Source organism: Alexandromys fortis, unplaced genomic scaffold, assembly GCF_014885135.2.
Source record: "Alexandromys fortis isolate MF-2015 unplaced genomic scaffold, M_Fortis_MF-2015_v1.1 scaffold_154, whole genome shotgun sequence".
NCBI classification, from domain to species: Eukaryota; Metazoa; Chordata; class Mammalia; order Rodentia; family Cricetidae; genus Alexandromys; species Alexandromys fortis.
Window position 1 is genome coordinate 1285309 of NW_026068040.1, and position 14481 is coordinate 1299789.

At 47.6% G+C, this 14481-nt stretch overlaps 1 protein-coding gene across 2 annotated transcripts; it reads right to left on the bottom strand.

Annotated features, from left to right (window-relative positions):
* Positions 1-690: 690 nt before the first annotated feature.
* On the bottom strand, positions 691-14097 carry Dyrk2 (dual specificity tyrosine phosphorylation regulated kinase 2). 2 transcript variants are annotated; one of them, XM_050165505.1, is made up of 3 exons: positions 13687-14097; positions 13112-13260; positions 691-6315 (listed from the first exon to the last, which is right to left on the bottom strand). In XM_050165505.1, the coding sequence occupies exons 1-3, from the start codon at positions 13733-13735 to the stop codon at positions 4708-4710; spliced, it is 1806 nt and encodes a 601-aa protein (XP_050021462.1). In that variant the 5' UTR covers positions 13736-14097; the 3' UTR covers positions 691-4707. The 2 variants fall into 2 exon arrangements, with proteins under 2 accessions (XP_050021462.1, XP_050021463.1); XM_050165506.1 differs by lacking the exon at positions 13687-14097 and adding an exon at positions 10154-10239 and having other exon boundaries at positions 13112-13249.
* Positions 14098-14481: the final 384 nt, after the last annotated feature.

Consider the following 14481-nt stretch of genomic DNA (forward strand, 5'->3'; position numbering starts at 1 on the left):
AACGTGAGATAACCCTTGCCATGAGGGAAACTTCTGTATACGATGTCCCAGCGATAACCTGACACATTACAGCAATGTCTGACATAGTATTTGCTGCCTTCGGTAAGTAAGCTCTGAGCTTGACTCGTCTAGAGTTAGTTGCTGCAGAAGAGCCTTGTTTCCTGACCCCGTCATGGCAGGAACCACCAAAACTCCAAAATGTAAAAAACCAAAGAGAACACCACAGATAAAAACAGCGAAAGCATGCACACTGGAAGGCCCAGGGTAGACCCAAGAGCATCTTAGAATAACCGACCAGAAGTGTACACTGGACAAAATGAAGACTCCTGGGGAAGAGCTGACAGCAAGCTCAAAGAAGAAAAAGACTTGAGGCTCTGGCAAGTATAGAATGTGACAGATACCACATAAAGAAAAGCAAACACAAAATTACAGCAGATAAGCAGAATGTCTTGAGAGCTCAGATTTAGTAGAAGTTTTTTTTCCTAAAACCTCATTTTTAAAAAAAAAACTCAGAATTTGCATATTTATAATGAAGAAATAAGTCACAGTTGGCGAACGAAGGAGCAGAATGGACCGTTTCACCATCTCGAGCCACTGACAGTCCAAGGTCTCTCCAGGTTTAACAAACCAGGGGCGACCATACCAGAAATAGATGAGGAGTTAAATTAGTTAGAAAAGGGGAGAAAAAAGTTAAGGTAGGACATTAAAATTTTATTCTGAAATTATCTCTGGCCACAACAATAAAATTTAACAAATAATTCACTAAACAGTCTTACCCCGTCATCAGCTGTACAATACATACAGTATCATAGAACTGGCCACTAGGATTCCAACCCACTAGAACACGTTCCATGTCAAGTGGCGACAGCAGCATCTCACAGAAGTTTGTACATACATATATACACAGTCCACATTCAACCATTTTCACATATGTTCAGTACACACAGTTGCAGCATGATTACAGTCACGTGTCTAAGTTGTTGCTCGATAGAAACCCAAGCCACTGCCTAGACAGAACTGTACCAGTTGAGCTGGGTATAATTACAATGAATTATATGTGTCCATATCAGAGATGCACAGCCCCTAAAAACAGACTCCACAAATACTTTTGCTTCTAAATGCTACCACAGCATTGTGTTGGGCAATATTAAAACCTTCACCAGCCAAATCAGTTGGTTTGTATTTTAAAAATCTTCTGCTTACCAGAAATAGTCTTGATGAAAAAAATTACAAAAATGAATGTTCTCTTTAAAATAATTCATGCTTTTTAAGATTCCAATATGGCCCAATGCTACCGATGCCTAAAGTGTTTTTAACATTCTGATGGGGCCACTTGACATGACTCCACACCACCCAGTAAGTTTAAAAGTGGCTTAAGTGCCTTGCACCCAAATTGTAAAAATCCCTGGCCATCCTCACTAGAGCCAGGCACATAAAAAAAGGAATGCACTTTGGTTCATACCAAATGCCCTGGGATTAATCACACTATAAAATAAACGGTTTGAGGTAAATTTTTACAAATACAGTTGATTTTTGTTTAGTGTTAGCATAACAAAAAAATCATTTAAAAAATCAGTCTGATGTTCAGATACAACAAAGACCATCTTTAACCCTTTAAACACAGGGATTCCTGATGTAACTAACCGATGGTTATCTTGCTCAGCGCCCAAGGACGATTCACGCCTTATGGTTTCTATTAAGGCCTATAAATCTAGATATTTAAGACAGATGTTATCTTTGCAGAGGTGGCTTCCATCATTACTACCTCTAGTTCAAAGAGTTAAAGAGGCCAAAAGATGCATGCCCTACAACATGGCATTCAGAACAAAAGGCACATCGTTAACGCTAAGGGCACAATTTCTCCCGTAAGATGTTAATCTACGCTGTCTTGCATCACTCAGTGTTCCACTGTTGTGCTAAGAACTCTGGTAGTGCAAGAGACGGAGCCAAATAAGACTGCAACCAAAGACAAGACGACACTGTGCTATTCCTAAACCTGAAAACAGCTCAGACCTCCCTAGACAACGGTAACCTGTGAGCCCAAGGACCGTTTCCAAGCCGACTCCTAGAAGCCTATCAGAGCCCTTTATTTAGGTTTTAAGATCACCAAGAGGCAACAGTTTCGTTTTAGACACAATAATTAAATAGGATTTTCTCAAAGCAGCTGTATCAGTATATGTTGAAACATGGCGGCTTTCGTGAATAAAAGAAATTTCATGTGGTTGGGGGAAGAAAGAAAGAGAGAAAGAAAGGAAGGAAAAGCCCCATAGCACATTATAGTTTGGCTTCAAAGTTTCCGGTTGCATTTGTGGATAAAGCTCATCACAAATGTTCTGCTGGCATCAGAAGAACCAGTTTTGTGTGGTGGGGAAAACAGACAAGCAATTTTAATCCACGTCTAAACTGCTGCGAGTATAGCTGTGTTGTTGGGGAGTTGGTAGCAGCAGGCTCAGGCTCAAACTAGGTGGGAGTGGGAGCAAAACAGGCGCCTTGGGAAGGGAGAGCAGCTTTTGTAGATTTTAAATTTATGTTAGTGACCTGAAGACACTGACCATCACTAAGAGACTTATCGTTTTCCAAAAGTCCCCAGACCAAATCCTGTATTTCTCATGCCTTTCAGCCAATGTTTTAAAAATAAATACACAAAATTTTAAGTCCTATAAGCCACTGATTGGGGGTCCTGTCACATGAGCATCATCTAAAATGTAACTTACTGACGTAGTATTGCACTTCACAGGTTACACAGAAATGTGTAGAGTATGCTAAAGAATCCAACTAGGGAAACAAGCTATCATTGCTAAGTACAGAAGGGACAAATTAATCTATCAATGGCATCCTTAAATAGTAAAGCAAACAGCGATATCGCTAACTTATTAATAGCTAATCTTATTACTGATTTTTGGCAAATACTTGAAATAATTCCTGAGCATAGTTTTCCACCATCAACTGGCAAAGCCTCAAGATAAGAAAAATGTTTTATTCAAAATGACTTTCTGTTTGTGTTTTTTTTTGTTTTTTTTGTTTTGTTTTGTTTTTTGTTTTTGCTTTTGATTTTTTTAAATAAGAGAAAACATAGAATAAAAAAAAACAAACAAACAAAAAACAAAACTTAACCGGAAACTTTCTTGGCCTCACTGGGGACCATGCTTTAAGTACTTGTAAATCGATTTACAGGCAATACAATAATATCTGTGCATATAAAAGATTATTTATCCTAATTTTTACTATCCAAAACCTACTGTCCAAACAGGCAGAAATCTTTCTCTATTAAATTGCACATACTAAAAAAATTCTTTTCACGTGCCTTGAAATTGATATATATCACTGTTCATCCTTTAGTGATAAAATACTGAAATTTTCACTGTGAAAATAATTATTATTCAGAGAAGAAAATATTTTTTTACCTAACTCTCAGTTACTCTCTCAGGTAAAGTGTCATCCCCACAAAAACACTCAGTGCAATCCAAAAAGAAAGTAAGTAAACAGAGGGATGCAGTTTCCATGGCTCTTCTAACAAATCAAAGAATAAGTCAAACCATTTAACTCGAGATTGAATTTCTCCTCCCTTCAATGTATTGTTAAAACTGGCCCAACTGAACGGCCACAGTGACTTCTCTTTGCCAAGAGGATTTTCAACACTTTTGCTTTCTAAGGAGAGTTGATGTTTTCCCAGGCTGAGACAACCTCAGCGACGCCTACAGTGTGAACTCAGTCCAGCCGGCTAAACCTTCTTTGGAACTATGGAAATCCCCCTTAGGTAGCTAGGCCGATGTTCTTTTGGAAACTGAGGCATGAAACTCTGGACATAATAGCAGCTGAAATGGCTCTCTGCATTAACAGTCCGGGATAGACAGCTGGAGAAAAAGGACGCACTAAATGCAAACGACAGATGTGTGAAAAAAAGAGGAACAGAGACAAGAGAAAGGGAAACAGGGAACAGTGGGGAAATGTCCTAAAATTAGGTGAAAAACCAATTCCAAAACCAGGCGGCTTCCTGATTATGACAGCTTGCCATCTTCCCAGAGCCTTGGGAGGAATTCACACATCTCAATTTCTACTTAGCCACTAAACGTTGCCTGGTGGCTGCAGAACGTCAGAATGTTAAGTGGGCAGTTGAAACCTGGGCAATCTAGTTTGTAATCGTCTGAATACACCATAAGAAAAAAAGACAATCTCTAAAGTGCAGCTTTTCCTAGAGATTTCCACACTGACCCGTCTTCTTCCACTTCCGCTCTGACCCAGGTTAATTTACAGAATTTGGAAGCGGGGTGTGGAGCTCCTGTGTGAACCCGGAGCACGAAGAGAGGAGGGTCCCTGGGGGCCACCTCCCTGGTGAGCATAGAGGACGAACCATGAAAACATCGTGAATGTGTTTGACCAATCTGTAAATGTGTGGCAGTCATGAAAAAAACCAATGGCCTGCCACTGATATGATGATCACTCAGCCACACAAAATACAGTAAGGCTCATCTTACTTTTAGAACACAAGGAAGGGGGAAAAAACAGTTTGAGAAAGTATAAAAACTTAAAGCATTGTCCCCATGTATTTTATAAAAACAAAACAAACTGTCTTACATCAAGTGCTGAAAAGATACAAATGAGTCGAGTTTTTTGAGCAAATAAAAACAGGTCTGAGCTACACTTTTCAACCCAATAAGGCTCAGCTATAACGCATTTTTCAGCTTGCCAGCATTAAGGGACTGGAGCTCAGCTAACGAGTTTTGGCAACACTGTCCTCTGCTGAATATTCCCATTGGCATCTGTCATCTGTGCCAAATTAGTCCTCAGCTTGGAAGCTGAGCTGGAAGGTGGAGGTAACTTGGAAATCGACGTGATAGCACCAGTGCTGTCCGTGACCCTCTTCACCGCCGTCTTCTCCCCGGTCGGAGGCTTTGGCAAGCGCCTCCTGAGCCAGGGGTGCCGCAGAGCCTGGCCCGGGGTCATGCGGACTGCGGGATCCCACTCCAAACACTGTTTTAAGAAGTCAAGGAAAAGAGGATCATCGCATCCCTTCAGTGCGTTCCCCCACTCTCTGCTCTCTGGCGGACCCCTCAGTTTCCCTCTCCGGGATCGGCCTCCATTGAGGACCACGGAGCCATCTGAAAGAGTCGTGACAGTGCAGTAGCGGGGATAACCCTTGGAGCTCACGAAATTCTTGGCTCGTTTGGAAGCATCCAGGAGTTTCTGGGAGGGCATGCCCAAAAGTTCAATCATACAAGCTAGCTGGTCCCCTTCATCCTCCCCAGGCAAGAGGGGGTAACCCGTCAGGAGTTCCGCAAGGATGCAACCCAGGCTCCACATATCAATGGGCATGCCATACCTGGCTCCAAGGATCACTTCCGGAGCCCGGTAAAAGCGCGACTGGATGTACGTGTAAACACGCTGGTGCTCATAACAACTGGAGCCGAAGTCAATCACCTTAATACTGCTTCTACCCTGCTGCTTTAACAAAATGTTCTCGGGCTTAAGGTCACAGTGGATTATTCTGTTTTTGTGCAGCGCATCCAAGCATTGCAGAATCGAGTGAGCAAACTTGCGCACCAGAGGCAGGCTGAAGCCCTGGAACTTATTCTTCTTGATGAGCTCGTAGAGGTTCATGCTCAGCAACTCAAATGTCATGCAGATGTGGTTGCGGAAGGTAAAATTCTCCAGCATGTGGATGACGTTCATGGTGTTGTCTTTATCCTGTTTCCGTAGGTGCTCCAGGATACGGATCTCCTCCGCTGCCTGCCGGTGGAAGCGCTTCTCGTTGCGCACCATCTTCAGGGCCACATGCTGGTGGACTTTGTGGTCATAGGCCTTGACCACCTGCCCAAAGCTCCCCTTCCCAATGACCTTGAGGACCTCGTACCTGTAAGCCACATGATCATGGGGTACCTGCACATATGATCCCTGGTCATCATCATAACCACCGTTGTTGGGTCCACCTGTCATGCCTTGGCGCTTCTTAGCATTTGGACCCAAGAAATATATTTCAGGGTAGCTAAAGATCTCATGGTGTTCAAAGGCCGTGAGTTTTTGCATGTATTGCTTCATTGCTTGTTCGGGCGTCATGGGGGTGGCTTTCACCTTCCCCATGCTTTCCATGGACTTCAGAGAGGTGGAACTCCCCTGCCGTCTGTGAATGCCATCCAGCTGCCGCTCTGGCACCACAGGCAAGCCTGTCTTGCCCACTGTCGTAAGCCCATTTGGCTGTGTTGTAAGCACTGTCCTTTTGTTACTGTTATCCTCAAACAGCTGCTGAACCTGGATCTGCCCGTGGCTGTGGCTGCTGATGTGGAGGTGGTCATTCATGGTGTGCCTCCCGCCGCCAATCTGGAATTCAGACGAGAAGCATCAACATAAAAGGAAGGGGCCCTTCTCTCCAAACGTAATCTTTGAAATCTGTCCTCATTACCCGACTCCCAATTGGGCATGAACCCACAGCCACAGTCAGTTTTACTACTACATGGGAAGTGCTGTGTGCCCAAGATGTCCCGTGCACACACCAGCAGAGAGAATGAATGGGATGTTTAGAGGCAAGACAGTGAAGGAGAAGGAGGACAAGAATGGGCAGGGTTAGGAAACACAGGACAGACAGCTCCAGAAATGCAAAAGGTACACAGCCTGGCGGCAGGGATCAGGTCTTCCTGTTACCATTCTGCACCTAGCGTTTAACAGGTGGCCTGGCACGTGGCAGGTGTTTTAAACCATATCTGATCTGGAAATGAGGCAGGTGAGGCACAAACAAGTGTCATCCGCACTGCGGCCCACACCCGGGTCACGGGACCTCCCTCGTTTCATGAAGTACTCTTTATATGAAGATGGGGAAGCACCTTTGTCCAGCACTCCCTCACATATGCAGACCTCCTCCAGAAACTCTGTGTATTTCCTTATTCCCTGGAAGGTCTAATTAACCTGGGAACGCACACGGTAACCAACAAAATATGCTTCTACACAGAGTCTCACGTGGACATGTGTGTCTAGTTCCCGTGCAAGCCTCAAGTTTCTGGGTGTCACCGACTTTAATCAGTTAAGGTCATTCTGCCCAACAAGTTGAGCAACTTCCATTCAGTTTGGGCCTCTGGTCCACGGCTCAGTATCCACGCATGTATTTCTATCTCTACAGGCTGCTGAGACACTCAGCTTCTCAATAAGAAATAACATGATGTTAATTCTGCACCTCGACAGGATCCAGAATGCCACAAGAGGCATACCACTGAGCATGGCCCCTAGAGAGTTTCTAGCCTGGGGAAGCTGGGGTGGGAAGATCCAGCCTGTATTTGGTGGGCTGGGGTCCCAGACTGAAGAAACAAAGTGAGCCAAGCACCAGTGTTCCCCTCCCTGGGTTTCCTCCCTTCGGAGGCAATGTGATCCCTAAGCTACCCTGCTCACTGCCATGACAGTGTAGACCTTCTTAAATTGTGAGCCAAAATACACTCTTCCTCCTTTAAGTTGGCTCACGACAAGTATTTGCTCAGAGCAAGGGAATCAGTAACCAATACAAATACAAACTGGCAATTTCTATTTCTGGCACACATGCCATCCCAGAATAGTCCTGTCTAAACAAAACTGACAGGGCAAAGGCAGAGCCCCCATTCTCCCACCCTGCATCGGCTTGGGATTTCCTTCAAGCAGTCTTCTGGGGAAATTTTTCCTTGAGGTCTCAAAAAACAGCTTGTCATCATACTCCACCTCACTCCTTCAACCAGTATTAATGAAGGAGTAGCTCCAAAGTGGCCCAACTCTGCCCACTGGGATCGACAGTAAGAGGAGTTTTTTGCATCCCTGTTAAGTCCCCTCTTTGGGGGATTCGCACTCCTGAAAGGAAGAAGCACTGGAGAGCAGCGTAGCGAGTCAAGAAATGCTTTGGGAACACCTGGATTATAAAATGAGATTTCAAACCTTCCTTTCTAGCAGACGATGATGTTCACCTTTTTTTTTTTAACTGAAAAGCAGCGAGCATTATGGCCATTTATGGAGGAGGCTCTGCTCACTTCTAAAACAGAAAGAGGCCAGTTCCTGGGCCTGACAATGATATCGCAGGATCAAAAATTTTATTTTCAGAGAGACTTGTAGCAGATCTCTCTTACTGAATGCAAAGATGATGCGTCCATGTAAGATGACTTCATATTCCACTAAGGTAGTTGGCATCTTTTTCTACTTCAGAAGCAAGGCAGTCCATCAAAACCATTAGAAAAGCCTTGAGCATACATAAAAGTGACACCAACTTGCTTATTCCTCTTTCCCTCTCTCCTTCCTCCCCTTTTCTCTGTCCTTTCCTTCGCTTTCCCATATTTTTAACATGCCAGTTAGGCAAGAACTTGCTAGCAAAAGCTATCTCTGGGAAAAGGAAAAAAAAATCAATGTACACACACACACGCACACACGCACGCGCGCACACACACACACACACACACCGCCCACCTCTCAAGAGCTAGGTGGTTAAGCGCTCCACTGGGCCCACATCTATCCACTGTTTTTCTTCCAAAGCCTCATTCACTCCACGCTCGCTTTTCCTCTGTCACCTTTCACACACTAACAATGAGAGGACTCCAGATTTGAACTCTCTTCAGGGTAAGATGGGGGGGGGTATTTCAAAGAGTAAAGGTTACCCACATCTACACAACTCATGAAGCACACTTAGGACAAAAATCAAGCTTGGGATTCCTAAAATGTTAACACAATAAAACTTTCTGGGGGAGGGGGAGGGAAATGGGAGGAGGAGAGGAGGTGGAAATTTTTAAGTGAAAATAAATAAGAAAAAACATTCCGAGCATCAAGAATTTAGGATATTGCAATCCATTTTTGTATAAAGCACAGTATTGTGTCAAATATTTTAGTGACTAGAACGACAGACTTGCCCACCACCTGACTTCCAACTGTCTTCTCTTGGTCTCCTGTGGCAGTGGCAGCTATAACGGCTTGCTGATAGGTGGGCCTAAGCTGCCACTCTCTTGGTTTTCCACTCCTACAATTTCCTGGTTGATCGTGCCCACAGCCAGGGTGGCGGGAGCACCCACTATTGGCTGCAGTCCCTCCTGTGTCCTCTTGCAGACTTGCCCGTCCATGCCTCCTGGACTCAAGCCCCATTGCCCAAATGCCAATGAGTTTCCACTCCCACAGGCCACTCGAACAAACTCAAAGCTTTTCTTTATGAAGGTAAATGTTTTCTTGCTATCATAATCCTCAACTTAAAAAAAAAAAAGGAAAGAAAGAAAAAAAGAAAACCTTCTCTTTGCAAATAATTGCTCTGGCTGAATATCAATGTATATACCTGGAGAACACTCAGCATCTCCCCCTTCCCACACTATCATGAAGTCTTCTGTGCCCAGTCACTTCTGCCCTTTCTATCGGATACATTTCACCTTATACTGCTGTTTTTCCCTGTGACAACTGAGGCAGATATGCAGGCAGACCCAGACATGTGCGCGCGCGCGCGCGCGCGCGCGCGCGCACACACACACACACACACAGTAGCCTAAACTCAAATCTTTCTCTACAGCACTTTCCTGAGTCAGCACTGCCCATCTGAGACTGCTCTTGCTTGTGGCCCACAGCTATAGCCCTCTACCCCTGATAATCCTGCTACTACGATGTAATGAGACCACATCTCACCATATGTAGAAGAGCATTCCTTTATGAGGAACAGGGCCAAACCCCCAGGACCCAGGGATATTTGCATGTTCACACTCCTCTTGTGGGTGAAATCAGTTTTATAAGAGCCCAGATATTTTTCACTCGGGAAACAAATCAGGCTCAGCCAGTCACTGTGTGACCTTGGGTAATTTACCTTATCTCTCTGAACTGCAGCTTTCTTGTGTGCCTTGCCCCAGAAAGGTTCTGTGCTACCTCTCTAGGACTACCAGGGAGAGTAGAGATGGTGTGTGTGCATGTGCGTGTGTGTGTGGGGGGGGGGGGGGGGTCTGGGGCATAGTACTTAGCAAGTGGCAGCTCCTACTACTACCCTTCTCTGATGCTGCTTCCGAGCCCCTTCCTTCCACTGTTCAGATGACAAGCTCCTACTCACTCTCAATGCCCAGAATCTACTAACCCTCCTCGCCACCTACAGCAACCCGTTTCATCATTAATGCGCTACAAAAAATTATGGGGTGGGGAGGGTGGTCACTTCTTTTTTTTTTAAGTCCCCATTAACATAAACTCAGGTACATACACAGTAAGTACTGGCTATCTCTTGAATAGGTGCACGCATGCCAAGAAATGTCTCTTGAAGTCATTCTTCAGCCATAGTGTTTGCATCTTCAAAAGAAAACATGAAGTCAACACTGAGGGAGTTGGGAAATATCCCAAGAGGCTCACATCACAAGATCCTGCCGGGCCTCCAAGGCAAAGGATCGCTGGTTCAAAAGTACCCATAGAAGATATTTTGCAACACCCAAGAGTCTTACACATTCCAGGAGTTAAAAGATATTTACTTGCAGTTCCAGTTAAAAAGAGGATTGAGGGTCCCCAACAGTGCAGGACTCTGAAGTCACAAGCAAAATCAAATGCACAAAACCGATACATACTGGGAGGGGCACCCAGAAAAGCCAGATCTGCTAGGATCATATCAGAGCCTCAAGGACACTGCAAACCCTTCCCTCCCACTTCAGCTTTTTGAGGTCAGAAACCCTGCACCGGGCCTGTTTGCTAACGTAGTATATAACATGTCACATTTAAGAATACAAGCAGAAATGCGGGCACTGTTTTAAATACTCACAACTGGATGTGTTAAAGTGGAGAGACCTCCAAACTACTCTTCTAATCATGAGATATTTTAGTACTGAAAATTCTGTATGAACAGAAGTCTAAGAAGTCTGTGGAGCCTTTTCTCTTGCAATACCAAAATGGCAAGAAACACATGCTTCCGTGTATGGTGACTTCTGGGTGGGTATTTTAAGACCTCCCAAAGTCATCTTAGAAATACTGGGGATTGTTATGGAAATAACGTTGAGGAGTTTAAAAAGAATCATTGATGAGTGATTTAAAGAATCAAAGTTATAAAAATATAGACCAGTACTTAGGAATTTATAGAAATGAAAAGATTTAAAAATATTTTGTTTTCTCCCACATACTGTTATTTAAAAATAAAAAACTAACGAGAAGGATACTTATTTGTTTTACTTTTAAGACAAATTGACCTAAACGAAATTACCACAGTATAAAAGTCACTCAAAAAGTAGAAAACAAACGACCACGGAAAATTCCAAAGCTCCTGACCCTGTCATGTGTTTGGGGGCAAAATGAGGAAAACTCCTGGAAAAGGCCATTTTTCAGTGAGTACCCTTTCTCTCCTCATTCCACAGCAGTTCTTTCCAATGCACATGTAAACATGTAAACACTCCTGAGAATGTGGACCACATGGGAATAGAAGTCTGCAAAGGCTCTAGGATTTACGACAAAGCTCATACTGGTATCCAGAACTAGCCCCAAGGAGTTAACCTGTGGAGTCTGCAGCCTCCTGACTGGCCTTGATCTGGGGAATCCATATTGTTACACAAACCAACTCAAAACTAACAACATTGGAAACACAAAGCCCACTTTCAGAACCAAGCACAGTCAGACCAACTGAAATGTACCCATCAGTTAAAAACAGCCCAACACACACACACACACAGGCCCCAGCAAAACACCAGCATCTCTCCAGGGAAATACCTTCCCATCTTCTCCTTTCTGGTGCTCCACAGGCTTCTGTGTTCCTGGCAATTTTTTCTTCTCCCATTTTAATACATATTTCAATTGCAAGGAAGTTCTGCCAGGTAAAGGTCACCCTTAAACAAAACTGGGAATCAGATGAAAACCAAGTCATCTTTTCCAGTTCACATCCATGTCACATGATCACATCAACACGCTGGGGAAGAAAAATGGATGTTGTATTTCCCAAACTGTCAGATGATTCTAAACCAGCCAAAACAACAGAAAAGCTAAACCTCTAAAACCAATGGTGGTGGGTTCCTGACTAGGTGCTCCTATCACAATAACATCCTTCCTACCTGTGTGTAATGAATCCCCAGCCCCTAGGATAGACACACGGAGACAAACCAAATGAGAACAGCAAAACGTCTTCTGTGAAATTGGTCTACTGCTCTTCCATGGCTCCAATGACAACGTAAGTCTTTCCTTTCTTCAGGTCTTCCATAACAAACAAGTTTCAGTCACATACATGACCGCCAGAGATGCTCCCAGCAGGTCACAAATGGGGCTTTCAAGCAACTTTCACTTAGCAACACAATCGTATGCCCTGCATGCAACCTCACACAGAACCATCCTAGGGTGCTCGCACTCCCTAAGAGTCTTTGGGAAAGAGATCTTTGAAACCATCACCTTCTCCAAGCGCACACCTCCTCTAGACTTGAGGTCACCATCCAAAGGCCATCGCTGGGCACTGAGAAAAGGTACATGCTGAAGTCGAATCCAGCTTGCCAGTCTCTGCAGCCACCGATCTCAGACTAGGCTCTCCTTCCCCAGGGGCCTCAGGGACCACAGCCCTTGTCAGGTGCCTTCCCTTGCCACCTACAAGGCAAAGCTGACCTTTTCCTTTTGAGTAATATCCATATAGAGAATACTGCAGAGGTCGGTTGTTTTGTTTTGACTACTGCTGTGGTTCTTATTTTTGTTAATGTTAATTACAATTTCTGCTGTGCTCAAACCTGTAGCTCTCATAAAACATGCTTACACACGCGGGGGACAATTGGCGGGTGCTCCCTGCTGGCTGGAGCCAGGCCTCGGACGCTCTTTGGGGGATCGATTTTCCGGGCAGGGTGGCCTAGCTGTCCCCTAACACATATGTTTCTATAAATATCCACTACCCCTGGGGTTGGGAGGAGATGTTTACCGGGTCAGGGGAAGGGAGCTCTGGGAAGCAGAGATGAAAAAAAGAGAGGGGGAGGAAAGCCGCAAGGAGGAAGTTCCCAGGAAAAGGAGCTCTGGGGTAGGCGGGCTCCAGAGGGAAGCGAGGGGCCTACGCCACGAATCTCCTTTGTGGCATCAGCACCGGGCTCGCCCAAGTTGCATAGGGAGGCGTCGAGGACAGGCCCCTGCCAGGGGCGTGGAGCACTCGGCCCTCTCTTCCCACAGTTAGGACCCCACAAGCCCAGGGTCTGCCTGCTGCCCTCCCGGAGCGGGGTCTCACCGTGTGGGCTGCGGTGGCAGCGTTGCTGGCCCGGAGAGGCGGCAGGGCGATGGGAGAGGGCGGGCCGGTCCCCACTCCGCTTCGGGGAGCCCCGGCGCCGATCCCCGGGGAAGCCTGAAGCTGGCGAACGGCGGTGTCCCCTCCTCGGCCTGGGAGCCACGCGCGGGAGGAGACAAAAGAGGGTCAGGGAAGGGAGAAGAGAGCCACCCAGACCCCCGCCCCCGCCCCGGTGTCCAGCGAGCACCCTCTTCCCAGGAGAAGATGGCAGGAGACACCCGGCCCGGGAAATGCCGGCGGCGTACGGGAAACGAGGGGGGTCGGGACGCTGCTCCCCGGCGCGCAGCCGCCAGCTGCAAAGTTAAGTTCGCGACCCGGCTGGGAGCAGCGCTGAGCCAGAGATCCGTGGCCCACGTCGCCGGGCCGGGGGAGGGGAGGGTGGGCCACCGAAAGGGCGCAGCGACCGACCTGGCCGCACTCCGGACGCCCCTTGCCCAACCTGCCGGATCCTGGGATCCCTGGAAACCCACGCGACCGCCCGTGCCCAGCGTCGCCGACAAGGTCCGGGGAGCTCTTACCGGTCGGGTAGGCGGCAGGAGCGGCGGCCGAAGGTTTCCTGGTTAACATGGCCGCGGGAGAGGAACGTGCATGGCAGGGCTGCCCTCGCCGCCGGTCCCGCCGCTACTCGTCGCCGCCGCCGCCGCCTCCTGGTCGCCCCTCACGCGGGTCCCCCGCGCCTTGTCGCCTCCTCGCGCCCGCTACAGCCAGACACACACAGTCCGCTGCATCCCCTCGGCCCGGGCCCGCCGCCGCGAGCCCCCCGCTCTCCTCCTCGCCGCCGCCGTCCCCCTCGTCCTCGGGCGGCTGCTGTACCCCCCGGCCCGTGCACATGCCTCGCCCTCCCCTGCCGCACCGCTGGCCTCCCCGATTCCCTCACATCGGGGCCGCGGGGAGCAGGCTGCGGCCGCCGGGACCCACTCACTCGGGAGCCTCCTCCCGGGCCCGCGCGCGTCCGCGCACACTCGCACACACGCTCGCACCCGCGGCTCGCTCCCGAGAAGGCCAGCCCCGCCCCCGACGAGGCCCCGCCCCGGACTCCCCCGGCCCAGCCACACAGGCTCGCTGCCACCCCACCCCCACCCGCCACCCCGGGAGTCCCTCCCCCTCCGATCTTCCGCAGAGCCGCCCTCCGCTCCCGGGAAAACTGCGGCTCCGGCTCGCCCTCCGCCTCCCCTGCGGCCATCTGCCCGCTCCCCGGGTCCCCCGCGCCCCTGCGACGCCCCTCCCCGCACTGCCGCGCAACCTACCGCGGCCAGCCTCCTCCAGAAATTGCTGCAGAGACCCCTCCTTCTCTTATCACGCCCCTAAACACC